This window comes from Pteropus medius, unplaced genomic scaffold (genome assembly GCF_902729225.1).
Source record: "Pteropus medius unplaced genomic scaffold, Ma_sr-lr_union100, whole genome shotgun sequence".
Lineage (NCBI taxonomy): Eukaryota > Metazoa > Chordata > Mammalia > Chiroptera > Pteropodidae > Pteropus > Pteropus medius.
In genome coordinates, this window is record NW_024352839.1 from 71208 (window position 1) to 94038 (window position 22831).

General features: G+C 44.3%; 2 protein-coding genes across 4 annotated transcripts; both read right to left on the bottom strand.

Annotated features, from left to right (window-relative positions):
* Nucleotides 1-448: 448 nt before the first annotated feature.
* On the bottom strand, nt 449-22607 carry LOC120592458 (zinc finger protein 551-like). 3 transcript variants are annotated; one of them, XM_039850140.1, is made up of 4 exons: nt 22368-22607; nt 19344-19467; nt 16352-18064; nt 449-3562 (listed from the first exon to the last, which is right to left on the bottom strand). In XM_039850140.1, the coding sequence occupies exons 1-4, from the start codon at nt 22398-22400 to the stop codon at nt 3549-3551; spliced, it is 1884 nt and encodes a 627-aa protein (XP_039706074.1). In that variant the 5' UTR covers nt 22401-22607; the 3' UTR covers nt 449-3548. The 3 variants fall into 3 exon arrangements, with proteins under 3 accessions (XP_039706074.1, XP_039706073.1, XP_039706072.1); XM_039850139.1 differs by having other exon boundaries at nt 449-3582; nt 16372-18064; nt 22368-22606; XM_039850138.1 differs by lacking the exon at nt 449-3562 and having other exon boundaries at nt 12551-18064; nt 22368-22606.
* LOC120592438 (zinc finger protein 154-like) lies at nt 3614-9488 on the bottom strand (the record flags this gene model as incomplete). The annotated part of the gene is made up of 3 exons (XM_039850087.1): nt 9246-9488; nt 6333-6463; nt 3614-4950 (listed from the first exon to the last, which is right to left on the bottom strand). Coding segments are annotated over exons 1-3 (1686 nt in total), but the record flags the coding sequence as incomplete, so codon positions are not given.
* Nucleotides 22608-22831: the final 224 nt, after the last annotated feature.

Consider the following 22831-nt stretch of genomic DNA (forward strand, 5'->3'; position numbering starts at 1 on the left):
TGCAGGTTCATCAGTTTTAACAGATGTACCACTCGGGGTGGGGTGAGGGGAATGTTGATATGTTGGAAGGTGAGCCTGTGTGGGAACAGGGTGAATATAGGAAATCTCTACCTTCCTCTTAATTTTTGACTGAGGGTTAGAAAGCCTGGATTTTACTTCCCGATCCTGCTAACTAGTTGTGCAAGTCATTTCCCCTTTCTAGGCCCTAATTTACTTACCTGCAAAAGAAGGAAAATGGGCCTTGTGACATGAAAGGCTTTTTCCAATTCCAGCTTTCTATAGTTGATATTTGTTGTTTTTATTTTAAGGCTACAAAGGGCCCTCAAATCTTTTGTAAGATTTTTGTATATGAGTTCAAATAAAATGGAAAATGCCCCACCCCCCAACACACACACAAATTAAATCTATTAAAATGGGGGGAAAATGAGGAACTGACAAATTTTGAACATTGGTTTTTAGACAGTTTAATTCAGGCATAATGGACTTAAACTGCTCATATTTAAAATATACATTTTGATGTTTACATACTATTAAAACTAAAAGTTTATTCCTGCCCTTTTAAATTTTTCCTTCTCACCATTATAAAATTACTCATAACAGAATATATGCTACCTTTTGTAAGAGCTATTTTCAAATATATCTAAACATGGAAAAGACTATCAGGAAGTCATTATTCTGTCATTATTTGTCATCTTATACCATTCTTGTTTCATGTATCCTATGCCTTTAGTGGTTTCTTTATAATCCCAGACATGTCATTTCACACATAACTCCTTCAGAATGTGTTTCTAAAATGTAAAGGTTCTTATGCAACTACAGTAACTTTGGAACATAAAAATATTTAAAATTATGATAAGTTGCTGTAAGTGCTGAATTTTGTTAGTTGTATTCATTATTTAATGCAGATTGATTGCAATCAATGCAAAGTCTTTTAACCTATATGTACCATTATCACTTAATTCTTATTCCCTTGATGAAGTTGCTAACACTGCTGTCCATTAGAATTTGCCACAATCTAGATTTGGCTTGTTGATTCTTTATACTGTTTAACACGCTTACCCTTCTCCCATATTTCTTGTATACTAGCTAGGCTCAACATCGCAAAATGTTGAGGAAATGCAACTAAAACCAGAGTGAGATACTGCTACATATTTACTAAAAGGGTCAAAATTGTAAAAGCCATATTCACTATTAGCAAGTCTATGGGAAAACTGGAACTCACATACACTGCTGGTAGGAACACAAAAAGAATAATCCTTTTAATTTGGTATTTCCTAAAGTTACACATTTACCTACATTCTGATTCAGGTATTGACTGCACTTCAAGGTCTTAAGAAAAGAGAAAGGAAACATCAGTATGGAGAATTGTGTACAATTTCTTCTGTAGCAGTTGTATTTGCAATGGCTGAAATTGGAAACAATACCCATAAGCAGATGAATCGTGGTAGATTGATGTAATATACTTCCAAGTGACATAAAAAGAATGAACTACTCATATAAGCACCTTTGATGACTTTCAAAATGTCACATAAGGGAATCCAAGGAAAAGATTGAACAGTTTATAATTTCAATCATATAAAATGGTAGAAATTCAAATTAATCTATTATAACAAAAAGCAAATCAATGGCTGCCCAGAGGTCAGAGATTATCAAAGTACACAAGGTAAATATGGGGGTGATGGATTTATTATTATGATTGATGGTTTCATGGATTTATATGGATGTCAAAACTTACAAAATTGTATGGTTTAAATATGGACAGGTTATTGCATGTCATTTATACCTCATTAAAACTTAAAAATATGGTTCACATTAAAGTCTGGATTTCCTACTTTTTAGAAAATCCGGTATGGCAACCATAATGGCCATATTCTCTCTCCTCACGAGAGCGGGGGGCACTGCCTCAAGTGGCAGAAAAAACAGGTGAGAATGAAAGTGGTTTCCAATTTCTTCAACAAGAATATAAGCTGGGTCACAAAGACCACATTGCTGGGCTGAGCTTCCCCTTCTGTCCTTTTCCTGCACAGCAATGGCCAGCCCAGAGGGGCCACAGGAATCCACAAAACATTTAGTTTATTTTCTAACAGGGCCCTCAGCCACAGACATACAGCTGTGGAGGGCCTGAGAATTTCTGAACCTGCTCATCCTTCACAGCCATTGTGACTGGAATACTGTGGATGCCCCTTTAAAAGAGACGCAGGCCAACCAGTTTGTGTCAGTCTTCACTACTTCCTATTAATCCAGTGTTTCTGTAACAATGATCATTCCTTTGGTCCCTATAATCTTAAAGCTATCAAATGTTACCCTATAGACTTCAGGACATCAGGGCCCATGGCTCCACTGTAGGACCTGGGGGGCAGGCGGTCCCTCACCAGTGCTGAGCATGATGCAATGTCTCCACAAGTTCATGTTGCTCTCAGAAGCACTGAAGGTTGTCACAACAACCCCCTCCTCAGGTTGAACTCTGAATCTACAAAGTACCATGGCATCCAAGCTACAAATTAGGACTACAAAGCTGCTCTGCAATCTTTCCTTAAAGGCAATGCAATGCAAACTAGGCCAAAACCGAAGAGGTATATTGTGCCATCGCTGTATCCTCTGAGGTACATAAAGTTTGGGATCCCAACCAAACCTGTTCACTCCTTCATGCTAGCAAACCCAGTTAATTTCAAGTCACCCCATACAGTGAATAGAACCCCCAAGATTAATGGTGGCTTAAACCATAAAACCTTTATTGTTGTACAAACAGGGGCAACAGGAGGCACAGTCCCTGGGCTAGTGACTTGGAAACTGAAAAATGCCATCACAGGACTCATGTGGGACCAACAATATCCCTTAAAAATATATTCCATCTTTTCAAATGTCTAACAGAATCTTCTAGACCAAACTGGTTAAGGTCCATGCCCTAACTCATCAAAGAAGCTACTCATGGATCGTCCCACAAATGGGAGAACACTGAAGTTTACGTCCCTGAACGTTATGGGATGAGTAAATGTTGCCCACTGAGGTCACCAATCAGGAGGTCGAGTTGAAATGGCTGCTATAGAACTGGCAGTGACATAAATCTGGCAGTGGCCCTGGGCACGTTAAAAAGTACGATGCAGTTCCCACATACCTGAAATTTATGTGGATGTTCAGATGTATGAGATGCAATAAGGGCAAAAGGCATCTTTGTAAGGGATCTCCTCCAGTATTGTTGCACTGAACAAAGAAACACAGCTGCGCAGTTAAGGCAGCTCTGTGCTAGCCAGTGAAGTTAATTTCTTCAGCTAAAGGCCTTCTCACATTCACTGCACTAATAAGGCCTATCTCTATTGGAATTCTCTTGAGTTTAATGAGGCTAGACCTTGGTAAACTATTTCCCACATTAGCCTGTCATAAGGCCTTCATCCAATGTGACGTTATGATGTTTTAAGAGCCTGGAGTCGAAGGTAAATAATTTCCCACACTCCAATACTCATAAAGCCCTTCTCCACTCTGAACACCCTAGTGGTCACTGATATTGGAGCTATGGATAAAGAATCATCCACGCTGCACTCATAAGGCCTTCATCCAGTGTGAACTCTCTGGTGTTTAATGAGGAGGGCTGGAAACATGGCTTTAAAAGATTTCCCACATTAGCTGCATTCATAGGTGCTTTCTCCAGTGTGGAGCTTCGCTGGTGGTGTTTGATGAGGCTGGAGTTCTGAGTAAAAGATTTCCCACATTCACTACACTCATAGGGCCTTGATCCAGTGTGAACTCTCTGGTGTTTTAAGAGACTGGAGCTGTAAGTAAAGAATTTCCCACATTCGCTGCATTCATAAGGCCTTTCTCCAGTGTGAACTCTCCGATGTTGAAGAAGTGCAGAGCTTTGACTAAAAGATTTCGCACATTCACTGCACTTATAAGGTCTTTCTCCACTGTGAACTCTACGGTGTTCAATGAGGCTGGAGTTTTGAGTAAAGGACTTTCCACATTCAGTGCATGCATAGGGCCTTGACCCAGAGTGAACTCTCTGGTGTTTTATGAGACTGGAGTGGTAGGTAAAGAACTTCCCACATTCACTGCACTCGTAAGGCCTTTCTCCAGTGTGAACACTTCGGTGTTGAAGGAGCGCAGAGCTTTCACTAAAGGATTTCCCACATTCACTACACTCATATGGCCTTTCTCCAGTGTGAATTCTGCGATGCTTAATGAGGTTGGACTTGTTGCTAAATAATTTTCCACATTCGTCACATTCGTGAGGCCTTGCTCCTGTGTGAACTCTCCGGTGTTGAATGAGGCTAGAGCTTTGCCTAAAGGACTTCCCACATTCTCCACACTCATAGGGCTTTTCCCCAGTGTGAACTCTCCAATGGTCATTAAGGCTGTAGCTTTTGCTGTAAGATTTTCCACATTCACTGCACATGTAGCATTTTTCTCTAGTGAGGGCTCTCTGGTGCTGAACAAGTATGCGTTCATAACTGAAGTCTTTTGTGCCTTCTCCAGAGCTGTGATGAGTTTCCCCACTGCGAAAGGCTGCCCCACACTCAGTTTTCCTGATTGACTTCTCCCTGGTGTGTGTGGCCTGATGCTGGAGAACTCCTGAGCTGGCCAGGAAGTCCCTCACGCCCTCCCCACAGGATAAGGGCATCCCTGACACACAGAATTTGCAGTCCTTCATGAATGAGGCTTTGCCCATGTTGCTTCCGAAGAGTTTCTCTCCAATGTGCTGCTTCTGATGCTGATGTTCTGCACTGAAATACAACTGTTTTTCATATGCTCCAATCTTGTACAGTTTCTGCCCATGACGTGTTCCCTGGTGCTCAGTCAAGTGCAAAATGTCTCTCAAGTCCACACTATACATCTCATAGGGATAGGCCTTCTGGGGACACACGCCAGCCTTGGAAGTCCTGACCTGTGACACTCCTTGTACAGAAATGCTCTGCTCAGAAAGTGCCTCCTCATCCTGGGCCCCATGCCAACTACCTGAAAGCAAGAAATGCTGGTGAAATCATGCTGCCTTTGGTGAGAGGAGGCAGCTACCGCGCAAGTGTGTGTCTAATGAATCCAAGGATCATCAGTCCATGTGATTGTGTGCGGGACCAAGGAGTTGTTTCAGGTGGAGGATGGGGCTGCACAGCAGTACTGGGCTATCAAGAGCACAAAATGGGAAAGGCCTCATGAGGTAAAAGACACCACTGTACAGTGTGACACAGAGAGGAAAGACAAGGTCCATGATTCATTTCTCCACTAACAACTTTCTGAAGGAACTTGTCTGTTGGTGACACGAGTTCAGTGTAGAAGGGTGTGTCAAGACCCAAGAAGATACAACTGTGACAGGCAGCTGATGTTCAAGGACTATTGCAGACTATGTGCACACCTCAAAAACAATACACTGGGGCTGATGCAGAAAGCACTGCAGATGTAGTGATGGCAAAACAGGTGAGACATGGAAAGCACTGCAGATGGAGCACTGAGCAAACAGGTAAGACACAGAGTTCAGATGTGAGGTTAACCCCAGGCTGGAAGTCAGAGTAGAAGTTACAAGTGGTAGAGTTGATAATTTGGCAAACTGTCAAGAAAGGGAAAGGAAACACAGAAATGAAGTGTGGCGACTGGCATCAAAATATTACTCAAACAGAATAGGTTTCTGGTATGATTTGAACGCAGCACTGACATCATGCCCTCGTTCAGGTGCCACTCTTCAGGGCCAGGCTCCTTCAGAGCCCGTCTTGCTGTGGCCAGATTCATGTATATCCTGTAAATCACTGCTTTCCAACTCAACACGACTCCCTCAATGAGCAGATGCATAGCACCTTGATGACACAAGTACTAAGGGAAAGGCAGGACAGATGAGCAGCCAGCACTATCCCAGAACAACTCAGCACATGAGAGCCCACAGGAAAGAAAACAAAATATTTACACAGAGAACTTTGGAAAAGGGTCCTGTAAGAACAGCCTGCAGTCTATTTAAGAAGTAACCATATCAGTGATAGCAATTTCTGGCACAGACAAGCATGAGGAAATGTCAGCTAGAAGGAAGCAGAACCTGGGCACACAGGTGCCTTGGATGTGGACAAAGTCACCTGGTCAAGGAGAAGGCAAGTAAGGTGGTGTCCTTCAGGTTCACTGGAAGACTCCAGACCCTGATTCTTTCTCTGCAAATCTTCATGACGGCAGGGGTTGGGGCTGCTCAAGGAAGGAGAGGGCAGTGCACACACCTCAGCCCAACCAACCATGGGACCTAACCAGGGAACTGGGGAAGGAAGCGGAGCCCAGGGTCCTGCTGTGAGGACAGACCTGCTCCTGGGAAACAAGGGAAGGGCAGAGACTAGTTCACAGCACAGGGGTGAGTTGGAAGACCTTACCCAAGGAGGTTATAAGTGCCAAGTTCTCCAGCATCACATCCTGGTACAGACGTCTCTGAGCCTCATCAAGGAGATCCCATTCCTCCGAGGAGAAGTAAACAGTCACGTCCTCAAAGGTCACCCTGCCCTGGCATTATGGGGACAGATGAAACCACAAAAAGCTCCTCTCCCGAGAACCCATAATCTCTCCCGCCACATCTACCCTATGCCCATCCTCCTCCCAATCTCCCCAACTCAAAGGGCAAACCAGGCCCTGGTGCCATTGGCACCACTGTCTCCTCATAAAGTTCAATGATCACAGGGTTCAGCCATCAGCAAGAAGAGAAAGTGGACAAGCAGATATCTGAGTTGTGGACCTGGTATAGAAGGCTCCACCTACTCGTGCCAGGCTAGTCCACTGGTGTGGTGTGGTCAAAGTCATGTAAGTCTCGATACCAGGGCCCTGGAGTCATCAGGCATACTCCCTCTCTCCAAGAACACATAATTCTGTAGATCCCATAGCCATGTGCCTAGGGTCACTACTAAAGGAATCTCCCTGGCCTTCCCACATGTTACTTGTATTTTAATCACCTCCTCTTTACCCCATTAGTAAGGGTGGGATTCCCATCTTAGTGTTATAGGGATGGCCAAACACATGACACCTGACCTTTTCCAGAGGAGATGAACAGCAGTTTATCAATCACAGATTCACAACCTCGGAGGAGGACACCTACAAGGGCAATGTGGAGGCTGCACTCTCAAAAAGAGTGAACAACCAGTAGCTGTAGGATGCAAGCTTTATAGGATCAAGAGGGTGGGGTACCTCCTGGTTCCCGTGAAATAATATGATTGGCTTGTCTGAATAACTCTGGGTTGGTAGGAAACAAATCCATATAGAGGGAAGCAGAAACTGTATCTGGTCCCATTGATGAGAAGGTTGTTTGACCAGGAGACCTTATCAGTGGAAGAAAAGTGGGGAGGAGAACTTGCACTCAGGCCATTTGAGTCCCTCCAGCTTTCATCACATGTAAAGGCAGTACATAATCCTGGACTTTAATGTTGGGCCTTAATACAACTGGGCAACAGCATCCAATTTTACCTTAGACCTACCAGTGTTTCCAGTGGCAGCCCCAAATCCTTCTACAAAGGCCTCCATGCCTGGCTCCATTCCTGGCTTCAGACTTAATAACACAGAACCATATGTGGATCTCAGATACCCAATGTCCTCGTCAGCTTGTGCTGCACTTGGTGTCCCTTCAGCAGTCACAACCTTTCTCTGTCTATTTAATCCTCCTTTAAAGATATGGTTCACTGGTGGCCCACCCTAGGCTGAGTGACTCACACAGGTGACCACAGCTGCAGGTCACAGATAACCTGATTCTCCAGGCTGAATGACACACCCTAGTCCCCAACAAAGTCCTCACAAAATCCTGGTGGAGTTCTCAGAGTAGTGAATATCATGAGTATCATGTTGCCTTAATCACTCCTAAGCTTCTGCACCCATCTCATGTCTACTCTTCCACTGGAAACCCGGGCCACCCACCACACTATTTTGCACCTGAGACAGTCGTCCTCCGTGGCCATTGACCTCCCTCACCTCTGTTTGAAGTCCAAAACCATCACCCAGGTATCCAAGCAAGAGAGCCCCTAAGCCCACCCCGCTTCCTGGCACCCTAACAGCTTTACCACCATAACCAGAAAGATGCTCCTCCTAAACGTGACTGACAACTCATTCACCCTGGCCCACACAGTAGCGTTGACATTTTCCACGTCTCCATCCTTAACCCTTTTCCAGATTTCCAGACCTGTGCAGTTAGCTGCTCGCTTAATGCTTCCACTTAGAGCTCTGCAAAGAATCTCAGAAGGTCCAGACACCTCCCATGAATATTACTCCTACTACCGCCTGCCTCATCTCAGTTGATGGAGCTTCTATTCTCTCAGCTGCAAAGAAGAAAAACCCAGGAATATCCCTAAGTCTTCTGCTTCACTCCCTCACTGATCACACTGAAAAATAAGAGCTGCCATTTAAACAACACACCCAGAATCCAATCACATCTCCTAGGCCACCACTCCGATCAATTAACCCTCCACTGAATTATGGCGGTAGCCTCCACCCTCATCTTCCTCCCTCATCCCTCAATCTCACCATCTATAATCATACTACTGCCAGATAGAGCCAGTTAGAACCTCGGTAGTATCACGTCCCTCCTCTGACCCAAATCTTTCATTAGCGCCAGAACAGACATGCAGTTTCCCAGGCCGTCATTCCAACCCTGACTCTTGCCCGGCTGCCCTTTGTTACCACAAGAAAAGGCGAGACCTGTAGCTTCCTGAACACTTTCGGCTCAGTTTTACTTCATGCATGTGCACACCCTGCTACCTGTCCCTGGACTAACCTTACACACCTGTTTACATCGACTGACAAAAATGGGAAAACCTTCATCTAACCCTTGCCATGGACTTCAGACCCTGGGCTTGGGGTTTCTCCAGGGTCTCCAGACCCCAACCCGGGGGAAATGGCGCTTAAGGACCCGAATATACCACATACCAGAAAACGTGTGGGTGAGGGGCTGGGACGCCCTCCCCTTCCCGATGGTTCCAGCAGCACTTCTGCAGCCATATGAATATGCAAAGAGTCAAGTCTTGGAAGAACGACACCACTGAAGGGTTCAGGGGGCTCAGGCCTCCCGGCACCCCTGTCCGGCCAGGACTGGCGCTGGCTGTTTAACCTCTGGGCCTTTGTGCATTGTATCACCTCTGACCAGGCGCCCCTCCGCCTGTGACCCTCTCCCACGTTTCGTCACCCTAGATGTCACCCGCCACGCCTTACCGGCCCGGACGCCGGGACCTGGGCTGCAGGACGTGAGCGGCGCCCGCACGCACGTTTAGGGTTCGGAGACTGAGGGCGGTGAAGCCCCGGGGACACGCACTCACCTCAGCCGGGCCTTTCGGCGAGGCTGCCGCCATCGGACTCTAGGAGCAGACTGGCGGAGGTTATCTGGGCTGTGTCGCAGAGCCTCACACCCGCGCCTGTGAGGCGGGGACCACGACTCCTCTCGCGTCTTCTCTGGTCTCGTCAATTCAGTCTCTATCCAGCGACCCTGAGGTGGCAGCGGGTGAACAAAACCCAGAGTAGCCAACATGGCCGCCATGAGAAGGAAGCCAGAAGTCCCGGCCCTCGGGATGGGCCACACGCGGAACCTACTCTTTTCCAATCTCTCATTGGATAGTGGTGCTGCCGCTCAACTGTGCATTCTGGGCAATGTAGTCCCCTCAGCGCCACAGACTACCGTTAAGGAAAGCCTTCTGGCTTAAAAGGCGCGGCTCAGGCCAAGGGGCGCTGGTAAATGGTATATTCCCCTCTTAAAAGAGATCGTACTCATATTTCTGCGAAGCGCTCTCTGCAACTGATAACCCAAGTTTTGGAGACTTTATTTCAGACACGATGAAGCTCAGCGTACTTCCAGGATCAAACATGTATTTGATGCTCCCAAAGGCTACAATTCCAAATCAACATATCATTCCATGGAGTCATTAAGACTCAAAGTATGTCCCGTTAGTAGAAGCTAATAAACATCTTATTTTAATGCAAATGCATGCACTCCACATCATAACATCAGTGTGTCAGTCTATGTATGTTTGGTCAGGGGCAAGAGAGAAAATACTCTAGACTGTCATGCCAAGAAAGATAGAGGAATGCTGTTGGAGTACGAAGACGGATGTGACAGAGTTTCTTCTTGCCTGAATTTCAGTCTGGCTCCACTAAACTAAGCCCGGTCCTCGGGGCCTCTGTCCTCAAGAGTAATAATCCCGCTAAGTTAGTTTGGCAAGAATTTCCCATCCTCAATATCTACCTGACCACCAATGATGTCTGATCAAATTTCCTCATCCCTCACCAGTACACAGGTGATATCTGATCACTCTGGCCTGCTTTCTCAAAGTCTCTTTAAGTTAGTTTAGTAATCTCCACCTTGCTCCTTGGCTATAAATTCCAACTTAAAAAAAAAGAAATTCTGGAGTTGAATCTACTCTCTTCCTTACTGAAAACTCCATTGTCCTTACACCTGTGGCAATGGTCCCTAATAAAGCTTGCCTCATAGTTTTAGCAAGATCTGAATAATTTTAGTATAACAGGTCTGTCTGTGGTTCCCAAAGAAAACATCTCTCTTGCCTGTATAGTCAATTATTCTGTCCAATTTATTGAGCAATACTTTTATCCATTTAATATCTTGAATCTTTAAGTGATACAGCTGGTAAGAAAGGACACTGAGCATTGAGGCACAGGAGTTAGTTAGACAATCAGTGGCCAAGGAAAGGTACATGGAGGCATGAGCCCCTTGAACCCCACATGGACTCATTCCTGTAATGCTAGCCTCTTCATTCAGGTTTCCTTAGCTGCGAAAGCACTTCAGAACCTACACAGGTCAGCCCCTCACTTGCTCTGACTCCCACCTAAATATTCTCTGGATTGTGGTGTCCTGGGCTCTTGTCATTCTCTCAGTCTTGGGTCTGGAGATCCGGGAGAAATTCCAAGCCAAGGGTGTTAAGTCCATGTCAAGCTTTATATACAGGTATTCCCATTTCTGGCAACCAATGTAAACAAGTATGGAGGGTTCTTCCAGGAACTGGAACCACGATGTGCAGATGCTCAGAGGTATACCTGAGTTGGGAGTACTCAAGAAACCACAGGTCTCCTTTCTTTTAGGTGGAAACAAAGAGCAAGGAGAAAGGAGTGAGGACTGGAATGACTGAGAAATTGGGGGTCTATTCTGTAGGTAATGGGGAGATGTTTGAATCAGAGGAGTGATTTTAACAAGGTCTCACCAGACTCCATCAGGCCGCAGAGTTGAGAACAGACTGTGGGATTGAAAGAGAAGCAAGGATGATCAGGCTGCAGACTACTGCCAAAGTCCAGATGAGAACCAGGATTGAATAGACCAGGATAGTAGTTCAGAAAAAGTGGTTGGATCCTGGATGCATGTTTTAAAAAGGGGCAACTAGATTTTCTAATGTGGAGGGAGAGAGAGTGAAACAGGATTCAGGGATGGCCCCAGGGTGGTCAGTCTTAGTAGCTGTAGTGACGGAAGCTCCATTATCTAAGATGGGGAAGAACATAGTAGCAGTAATATTCACTGGGGGATAGGGTGGGATAAGGAGCTTTGTTTTGGCCATGTTAAGAGTCTGAGTTTCTGAGATCACTGAGTGGAGGTATGAGGTGGGCAGTTGGACACATAGGTCTGGAAATCTAGGGAGGGTTCAAGATGGAGGCATCTAAAATGTGGTGGCTACTGTATGGACTCAGATGAGTAAATTGTGGTCACACTTAGGGGTAATCTTCAGGTTATAGTAGTAAAGTTATTGGGGGCTGGTAGATGACGATGGGGGCCCTTTTTCTTAAGTTTAGATATGCAACAATACAATAAATCAAGCCATGTTTTGCAGTTTTGGCCGATTTCCCTGCATATATGCTCTCACTGTGGTCAATTTAAAAGGGCCAATATGACATCACTAAACGTGAAGTTGGAAAGAGTTGTTGGTAGCCCATCAATACATTGTTTCCACCATACTGATTCAGTAGCCACAAATAACCTCAAGAACGTAGAAATTAATGAAATGTAGTGAAATGATTAGGAAGTGAGTTTTTCTGTTTATTATTGATACAATGACACATTATACCTTTTGACTGGAAGATCCCTATGGCTATGGATTTCACCCCCAATACTAGACTGCCCTACTATATGTAGACATGGCAAAATACCACAAGGGATACACCTACTTCACTAAGTCCCTATCACCAGCTTGGTAAGGACCACCTTTTGGTCTTGAAAAGAATTTAAAAAAAACAATGGCTATCCTTCACAATGAAGCCAAAAAGGTTGAATTAGTTAATAGATTTGGAACTATGAAGAGCAATGTGCGATGGGTTCTTATCAATATCTGACCACTGATAAGGTATTACTGATCATTCCCCCAAAACAACTCTCAACAACTAATCTTTTACAACTATGAAGTGTATTCTCTTTAGGGGCAAGTAAAGTAATAACTATATTATGTATTTTTGTTCCATAGGATGAATAAGATTCTCTTCCATTGTTCTATTTCTAAATGTTGGTTCAGATCACGACTATGTGTGTATAATTTAAATCTTTTTTTTTAAGCTTTGAAGTATAATTGACAAACTTGTAAAATATTTATAATATGTATGTTGTGATGATTTGATACACGTAGACATTGAGAAAGGCAGATTAAAGTTTTTAATCTGGGATTTTGGCTTCCTCTTTTAAGGTTTATAATTTTTAAAATACAGTAATTGGATTTTGTGAATTGCTAAAGGTGTAACTTTAAAAGGTTAATGTTTTATTTATCTGACAAATAGAAGTTAGAGAAGTCTAATTATGTTAAATATTAGGAAGTATAGTTTATACATATTGGGATTATTCAGGAGTAACTCGGAATTTAAAATTACACAAGAAATATTGAACTGACCATACAAATCATTAACACCTTAATTTTTCAGTGAATATCAAAAAGAGGTAAATAGCACATATGTGAATAAACTTAAAAGACACACCTAAGAAAAGCCATACAAATCTACTTTGTACCCTAATTGCAATCTGCCTTAAATAATAAAATCAGTACAGACATAGCATATCTTAAAAAAATTCTTGTGTATTCAAATTACCAGAATTATGAGTCCTTACATTTTAGAAATGTATTATGAAAGTGTTATGCATTGACTTAGGTGGGATTATAAGTTAAAAAAACAAAAAAAAACAAAAAACAAAAACCACTAACGTGCATGGGGATACAGGAACCACTGTGACGATAAATAATGGAAAACTGGGATAGGATTCATGGAGCTTCCTAACAGTCTTTTCCGTTTATGGATACATTTGAAAATAGCCATTATAAACAGAATATGTCTTTGTATCAGTGATTTTATATGCTGAGAAGGATGCATTAAAAAAGGCAGGATATTTGGTTTCTGGGATGCAAGCATGTATGGGAAACATCAAAATGTGCATTTTAAATCAATTACACTTACATCAAACTGTTTTTCAAAAATGTTTAAAACTTGACACTTCTCAATCATTATACTGTTTTTTGTTTTTTAAATTGATGTTCTTGAGGTTATTTGTTGGCTCTATATCAATATACTGCAAATAAAATATAATGGTATGCTACTAGAATCCATGTTCAGTGACATCGTTTTCTTGGCAGTTTGAAATTGAGCACAATGGGAATATTTACACCAGGAAAATTGACAAAGATTATAAACCTAGTTTCAATTTAATGTATGAGTGAATGTTTAGGCTTAAAGAAAGTGGTAGAGAATATGTTAACAATGCAGATTAAACTTATAAGTGTATGGTGGAAGTAGGCTTTAAATTGTACTTAAGACAAAAATTTGAAGAAAGAAAATTTCCTTCCCTCATTCAAAAACAACTGTTTCATATGGCAATGAAGTCATTTGCTGAAGAATGAGTGAAAAATCAACATTCATCTTTATTGTTGCACTGTCTTCCTACTGATTAAAATAATAAACTTGTAAAAAGAAAATAGGCAAAAGAGTTTGAGCATTTTACCAAAGAAAATAAAGAGAGGGTAAATTAATGCATGGGGAAAAAAGCTCAACATCATGAATTCTTAAGGAAATAGAATTAAAACCAAAGTGAGTTACCACTACATACTTATTTCCAGGTCTAACATTGAAAAAGATTAACCATACCAAGTGTTGTCAGGGTTGTAGAGGAACTGGAATTATCACATACTGTTGGTAGAAAGGCAAAAAGGAACAGCCCATAGTTTAGCATTTCTTAAACTGGAAAACATTCACCTACCCTGTAATAGTCTAATAAATAAAACATATCCATATAAAGAACTAAATGCAAATATTCATAGCAGCTTTATTTGCAATACCCCAAACCTGGAAATAACCCAAACCATTAATAGATGAATGGATTACAAACTGGTTATTCACAGAACTGAATACTATCCAGGATTAAAAAAAAAAAAAATGAACCATTCATGTGAGCATTATTCTTGAATCTCAAAATAATTGTGCAGCATGAAGGAAACCAATATTTTTAAAAAGAGTAGACTTTATGATGCCTACTTAAAATTATAGGAACCCAGCTCTTGTAAAGGAAGGTAAATAAATGATGCCTGGAGTGCTGGGAGAGGCAGGGAGATTATAAAAGGGTACGAAGGAACTATATAGATGACAAGATAAGTTGATTTTCATGAGTGTGATGGTTTCATAGCTTTATCCCTATGTCAAAACTTACCAATTGTATACGTTAGATAAGTACACTCTGTTGCATGTCAATTATACATATACCTGAATAAAGCTTTAAAAAGTGTTTCCAAATAAATACCTAGATGACCCCTTTTTCTTAGAAAATTAGGTGGCAACCCTATATATCATCTCTCTCTCTCTCTGTGCCCTGGGAGGGGCAGCCTTGCCTCAGTGGCAGCAAATACTGGCAAAAAATGACTGTTGCCATCTGAATCAATAGGAATGCTGACCGGTTCACAAAAGACACATCACTGGATACAGAATCATCCTTTTAGTCTTGTTTTCTTGCCTCTAGAGCAATGGCCTTGAGATGAACACCTCAGAGGCTATGGGAATCCACGAAACCTTTAGATTATTTTCCATGCCAATGACCTCAGCTATAGGATGTAGCTATGGAGGTCCTGAGAATTTCCGTACACACTGAGCACACCAGCCAGTCGCAGAAACACTTGTGGATAAACTTTCAGAAGAGGCACATCCCATCTAATTTACTGCAGTCTCTTGCACCCCCTATCAATCCAGTGTTTCTGTCCCAATTATAGTTCTGCCTGACTCTTATAGTCTTAAAACAAATAACACTAACCTATGAAATTTTGTACATCATGGCACATGGCTCTTTTGCAGGGCTTGGGGAGGAGGTCCCCTCAATGTTGCTGAGAATTATGTAACACGTACTATGAACAAGGAATAAAATTCAGTGTTCATAGCACAACAAAGTTCTCCTCTTTAAGGTGATCTCTGACCTCCCAAAATAATCATGGCACAAGCCTGAAAATTAGGACCACAAAGCTGTGCAGTCTTTCTTTCAAGGCCTTGGACGGCAATGCAAAATAAATCAATATTGGACAATGAGTGATTTTCTCCCACTATCCTGTCCATTTCGAAGCACAGAAAGGTTGGGATCCTCACAAAAATCTGTTCACCTCTATGTGCTGACAGATCACAATTCTGCTTTCAAATCACCCTGTGCAGTGACTAGAACTGCCAAAATTAAAGGTATAAAAACAAAGACCTTTACAAAAATATTATAAGCCAGAGAAGTTTCCAGGTTGGTGAATTAGAACCTGGAAAAAATTCATCACAAGTATAACGTGAGAACAATGTCCCTAAAGGAGGTAGTCCTTTTTAGCTGAGGATGGGTCGTCTGGACCAAAACTGGGGCAGGTCCATTCCCTAAAGTCAGAGAGAAAGGAATGAGGATTCTGCCAAGGGCTCAGGGTATTCATAATTTCCTCAAGCAAAAGGGAGAACAAAGGTCAGCTTCCCAGAGCATTTGAGATTGTGACTAATGCATTGTGCAAGGTAAGTCAGGTGCGAGAGGTGAAATGGCTTCAGCCACAGAAACGCGGTGACATAAATCTGGTAATAGCACGGGGCAGGTTAGAAAGTGCAGTGCAGTTCCTTAAAACCTCACATGTACTTTAAACTTATGAGGAATCTAGCACAGTGCATACTGGCACAAGAGGTTTAAATTCAGGTAAATGGCTCTTACAGAGTGTCTCCTCCAGTGTTGTTATACTGAATGAGAAAAGAAAACATTCTCAGCACATTTAAGGCTTTTCTCCAGTGTGAACTCTCTGGTGTCTAAGGAGATTAGATTTGCGGCTAAAAGGTTTTCCACATTCACTACACACATAAGGTCTCTCTCCAGTATGAACTCTCCGGTGTTGAATGAGATCAGATTTGTGGGTAAAGGGTTTCCCACATTCATTGCACTCATAAGGCCTTTCACCAGTGTGACCTCTCTGGTGTTGAATGAGGCTAGAGCTTTGGCTAAAGGACTTCCCACATTCACTACACTCATAAAGACTCTCTCCTGTATGAACTCTCTGGTGTTGAATGAGGCTAGCACTTTGGCTAAAGGATTTCCTGCATTCACCACACTCATAAGGCTTTTCTCCAGAATGAACTCGACGGTGTTGAATAAGTCCAGAGCGTTGTCTAAAGGACTTCCCACATTCACTGCACTCATAAGGTCTTGTGCCAGTATGAATTCTCTGGTGTTGAATGAGGTCAGATTTGCGTGTAAAGGACTTTCCACATTCACCGCACTCATAAGGTCTTTCTCCAGTGTGAACTCTCTGATGTTGAATGAGGATAAATTTGCGGCTAAAGCATTTCCCACAAACACTGCACTCGTACGGCCTTTCTCCAGTGTGAACACTCCGGTGTCGAATGAGGTTAGAGAACTGTCTAAAAGACTTCCCACATTCGTTGCATTCATAAGGCCTTTCTCCACTGTGAATTCTCTGGTGCTGAATGAGTTCAGATTTGCAGCTAAAGGATTTCCCACAATCACTACACTCATGAGGCATTTCTCCAGTGTGAACTCTCTCATGTCGAATAAGGTTAAAGATTTGTCTAAAGGTTTTTCCACATTCGCTGCACTCATAAGGCTTTTCTCCAGTGTGAACTCTCTGGTGTCGGAAAAGGCTGGAGCTTTGTCTAAAGGACTTCCTACATTCCCCACACTCATAAGGCCTTTCTCTAGTATGAACTCTCTGGTGTTCAATGAGGTTGGATTTATAGCTAAAGGATTTCCCACAGTCCCCACACTCATAATGCATTCCTCCAGTGTGCTGTCTTCGGTGGTGAATGAGTCCAGATTTCTGTATAAAGATTTTTCCGCATTCATTGCATTTGTAAATCTTTTCTTCAGTGTGAATTCTCCGATGTTTTATAAGATTGAAGTTATGGATAAATAATTTTCCACATTCTCTGCATCTGTAAGGTTTGGTACCACTGTGAATTCTCTGGTGTTTAATAAGGCTATAAATTTGGATAAAGAATTTCCCACATTCACCACATTTATATGGTCTTTTTCCAATATGTGTTTTCTGGTATTGAACACATCTGCAGTTGCAGCTGAAGGCTCTCCCACATGTGCTACCCTCATAAAGTCCTTCTCCAGAGCAGACACTCTGACGGTGAATACATTTGTGGTTGTGGCCAACAGCTTTACCACATTCACTCCACTTGTAAAGAGTTTTTCCACTGTGAAAGGCCTGCCCACTCTCGCTGCCACTGTGTGGCTCCTCACTGTTAGGAGTGGCCTGGTGCTGGATAAAGCCTGAGGTAGCTGGGAAGTCCTCCCCAACCTCCCTACAGATGAAAGGCTCCCCTGACATGTAGAAGCTGCAGCTGGTCGCAAATGAGGCCCCATCCATATCTCTTTTCCAGGACTTCTCTACACTGGCATGCCTCTGGTGCTGGTGAAGGTTTGCACTGAAACGGAAGTATCTCACACATCTGCCACCCAAGTATGGTTTCTGCAAAGAGTATATTGTTTGGTGCTCAGCTTGGTGCAAAATATCTTTCAAGATTGGGACACACATCTCACAGGGATGGGTCTTCTGGATGGTTGGAGCTGTCTTAGAAGCCCTGACTCGTGCCTCTCCTACCGATTCACTCTGCTCAGAAGGGGCCTCCTCATCTTCTGTCTTATGCCAACAACCTGAAAGCAGAAAAATGCTGAGGAAATGGCTGATTACTTCAGTGAGAGGGAGAAGTCCCATTACAAAGGTGTGTCAGACACAATATGTTGTGTCCATGGGACTGTTCTGAAAACAAGGGGCCTAAAGCAGGTTGAGGAAGGGGCTCTGTACAGCACTAGGCCTTGGAAGATCACAGATTAGGGGAGACCTCACCAGAGAAAGGACAAAGATGGCATGCACCACATGGAAGAGAGGAAGGATCTCCAATCCATTCTTCTACCAACAGGCTTCAGAGGAATGTTGTCTGCTGGTGACGTGGGCAAGTTGTGCGGAAGGTTAGTCGTGTCTTTTCCCAGTAAAATTCAATATGAACTGAAGTATCCGGTGTTCAAGAACAATTTAAAGATATGTGCACACCTCAAAACATATGCACAGATCAATGTTAGAGACTACTGTAGAGGAAGCAGCGCAGAAGAACAAGTGATGCATGAAGATCACAAAGGTGAAAGGAGCCAGGAAGTCACAGATTAAATGACAAGTCAGCCGAGTGTCAAGTATGGGGAAGAACAGGTAGAAATGAGGTGTGGTCAGTGGTATTTGCACAAAAACATTATTGGACACGCAGCAGTTTCCTGTTATAATTTGAACACAGCCCTTATGTCATGCTCTCCTCCAGTTGCCACTCACCAGGGTCAGGCCTCCTCTGAGACCATCTTGCTATGTCCACCCTGCAAAACAACCAGGGTTCTCCCTGCACCCTCAATTGTACAATTACTCGGTACCTGAATGATGGGAATCTTAATGAAAGACAAACTAGGTGAGCAGCCAGCACTGGCCCAGAAAAAAATCAGTATACAATAGTATTCAGGGAAGAAACTGAAAACAATTGAAGGAGGATCTTACAAGAACAGCCCATGGATCATATAAGTAATGACCATGACTTGGCACAGCAGTCATGAAGACCTGTTACCTAGAGGAAGGGGACAGAACTGGACGTTATGGATCTGGACATAGCCACCTTGCCAGGGAGAGGGCAAGCAAGGTGGGATCCATTAAACTGTCTGAAGGACTCTTGACTCCCAGACACTTCACTGAACTTTTTGAGGCAACAAGTGTTAGAGACGCTTGGGGAGTCCATTGTTCAGAGTGCTCCACAAAGCTCAGCACTGGTACCCCCAGCACATATGACAAGAAAGTGGAGGAAATTAGCAGAGCCCATGAGAAAGAGAGCTACCTGTGGAGAAAAAAGTGAAGGCAGGATATCACCTCAGGACACTAGGAGAGATGTGAGGGTCTTACCCACAGATGCCACAAGTGCAAAGTTCTCCAGCATCACATCGTAGTATAGGAGTCTCTGAGCCTCATCAAGGAGCCCCCACTCCTCCTGAGAGAAGTCAATGGCCACGTCCTCAAAGTTCATACCCTGTTATAATGGGGACAATTCATTCCATGATCAGCTTCTGTTTGTGGGTATCAAACATAGGTTGGGGAGAAAAATTGGCCAGAAAGGAAAGTTAATTGATCTGATACTGGTCTTGCCAGACAATACTGAGGTCCCCCAGACTGTCCCTCCAAGACACAAAAAACATAAAAAACATAGCATCACCCTTCACCCTTACGACCCCAACTCCAGGGCCCTGATGCCATCAGTTTACATTACCCTCTTCACATGCGCATAATTCTTTGAACCACACTTCTCTCACACAGCTACGTTCCCAGAAGCACAATTTCAAAGGTAACACAGCCCTGCCATGATGGAGACAGTTCATTCCATGATCAGCCTCTTTCCTAAAAGTCTAATTTCACCACCTCCTTAATCTATCCCCTGCTCATCCTCCTCCCTTCCCCAAGCCAGTGGAGATTTCTAAGCCTGGGTGGCACTGATGTCCACTGTCTCATCGTGGTTCTATTGATCACTATGTCAGCTCTCCATAACAGGCAGGTGGGCAGATAAATGGCATCTAAGCTCTGGACCTGGCATGCGGGACCACAACAACCCCTTTTCAGGCAATTCCCCTGGAGTTCCCGGTATCGTTTTTTCCAGATACCACCAAACATGGGCTCACCCCTCACTCTTAGGTCAATATCAGGGCACGGGGGCATGATTTCACACTCCCTCTCCCAAACATCACTCACTATCCCAAACCTCTCCCTCTCACAATGCACTCCCACAGCTCTAGTCTGCTCCTGCCCTACACCATAGTCATCTCTTTGGTCTATCCATTCATTACTCAGCATATGTGATCCAGAAGATGCCTGGCAAATTCAAACAGGATCAAGTACTACCCTAGACTCTGATACTCCCCACTAACAGTGGTGGCCTTGAGTCCTGCTATGAAAGCCTCCCTCCCTGACTGTTCCTTGCTTCAACCTCACCTACTGAGACCAATATCAGATTTTAGATACCCACAGCCCTTCACTGTACTGCATTTGATGCCCCTTTACCAGTCACAGCCTTACTCTCTCCACCTAACCCTCATTTAAGGCCCAGCTACGGTACCCCTCTACCCCATGCTCAGTGAGTCTTCAAGATGACCACTTATGCCCCTAAGTTAATCCACCAGCCTGGCGGAACAACCCAGGCCACACCAAAGGTCACAACGAAATCCTGTGAATAAGAACAAGCTCCAGTTTCATCTTGTGCGAATTACTTCTATGCCTCCACATCTGCCTCGTGTCCACTCATCCTCGAAGGCCTTGGCCATTTGTCAAACCATATTCTCTCCCCCACCCTCTACACAACCACTTCTCTCTAACCTGTGTTGTGACACCCATTTCCCACAAGGGGCCCAAACAGGAAACTCAGTTCTGGGGCCCGCCCTCTTCCTCTTAGTCTACCATTACCATTATCATTCTGACCGGCATTCCCTAAATTAAAATAACGACAGCTCTTCCCTGGTCACATACTCTTCACTACCTTCTGGAAAGTCTCCATCCTGCACTCCTCCTCAGAGTTCTAGACACCCATGAACTGTTCTCTGAAACATCTCATACTTTAACATGTCAAAAATAAAACTCCTGATATCCCAAATGAAAATTACTCTTTCTATGGACTTTGTCCATCTTCCAGCTGCTAATAGCAAACCTTCGAGTCATCCTTTACTCCTAACTCTCTCAACCTCAAAATTAGAAAATCCAGGCAGCCATACCTAAAACACTGATCCAGAATCTGACTGTTTCTCCCACCTCCACGGTCACAATCCTGGTCCAGTTACCATCATACTCATTCAGACTATCGCAGTAGCCTCCTCCTTGGTCCTTCTACCACCTCCACACTCATACTGTTCCCATGCTGCAGCCACAGGGATTCTGAGACCTGAGTCGGCTTACTTGTCTCCATTGCTCCAGATCTCCCACTGCTCCCATCACCTCAATCGACATCCACTTCTCGAAGCTGTTATAGATCTGCCTCCTGTCCCACTGCTCCTAGTTCCCATTCAGAAGAAAGGATTCCTGCAGGTCCCAGAACCAGTTCAGCCTCCCCTCCAAGCTTCTGCACCTTCTGGTACCCATGCCTAGGAGGATCTTCCATATCTCATTCTACTGGTTGCCAAAAACAGGAACCACTCCATACAACCCTAGACCTGGACTTAGGCCCCTGAGCTTGGTGTCTGTTCTAAGTCCCTCAGGTCCAAGGGCTGGAGGAGTGGCTGAACAGTCCCAGGACACCACTATCCCAGAGACCGTGAGGGTGGGGTGAGGATCAGTGAGGCTCTGAAATAAGCACCACAAACCAGGACCCCTAAGCGATTCTGCAGTTACAGGAATCTATATGCACCGCCAAGATCCATGGGCTCAGGCCGCTAAATACTCTTGCCCAGCCCGGAAGCCAGGTGACCCTGAGATAACTGCATTACCTCTGGGCCTCAGTATTCACTGCAGGCTCTCGCCAGTTACGTAACCTTTTACAGGACATCACCTTCCTCTCCCTATTATCGTCCCTCTTCGAGTCTTTTCTTCCTCTGAGCAGCTTTTGAAAACTTTTGGAACGCTAACTCAGGTTCCTTTATTGTTCGCAACCCTCCATGGCTCCCAGCGTCCTGAGAACGAAAGTGAAACTCCTCGGGCAAACTTCCCCTCACAGTCCCCGTTCCTTGTGGACACTAAAAAGGGCCTAGGGTTCCCCCAATGCTCCCAGTGAGTCGCCCCCCGACGTCTTCACACGGCCGGCCCTTCTGCCTGTGACCCTCTTCCACATCCCGTCAGACCGGATGTCGGCCACGAGCGCCGAGGCCTGGGCTGCAGGACGGGAGCAGCGCCCGCATACGGGGCTTTAAAGTTCGGGGGGCTGAGGACGGTGAGGACGGGAGAACACAAACTCACCTCAGCCAGGATCCTCGGCGCGACCGCCTCCATCGGACTCTATGGACGAAGCGGAGTCTGCGTGGCACGGAAGCCCCAATCTCGGCCTGTAGCGGGACAACCCGCGGTAAGCCGCCTCCAAGACTCGGACCCGCCTCTGTGCAGCGGAGACGATTCCTTTGGCACTTTCTAGACCGCAGCCCTGGGCTGGGAAGCCTCTAACTCAGTGAACTGCCGGGATTGGCCAAAATGACCGCCACGTGGACGACGCCGGAAGTCCCGCCCTGACCCGCACGGAAATACCTCTGTCCTGGGCTTTCATAGGCTCAACCCCGCCACCTTTAGGCGCATTGCCCTCTAGGTAATGAAGTTTCTGCTGCTGTACTGGTGACGTAAGTGTCCCGTTCATTGACCTCATCAATAAAGATGTCGAGGCACCACCAGCGGCGCTAGGAAATGACGAATTTATCTTTCAGGGGCGGTTG

What these genes read in the sequence shown, in the direction of transcription:
- LOC120592458 (XM_039850138.1), bottom strand. Translation starts at nt 22,400, where the DNA reads ATGGAGGCGGTCGCGCCGAGGATCCTGGCTGAG. An exon ending in CGCCGAGGATCCTGGCTGAG is followed by an intron (nt 19,468 to 22,367) that starts GTGAGTTTGTGT and finishes CCATTATAACAG; the next exon opens with GGTATGAACTTTGAGGACGT. An exon ending in TGCACTTGTGGCATCTGTGG is followed by an intron (nt 18,065 to 19,343) that starts GTAAGACCCTCA and finishes TTCTGCTTTCAG; the next exon opens with GTTGTTGGCATAAGACAGAA.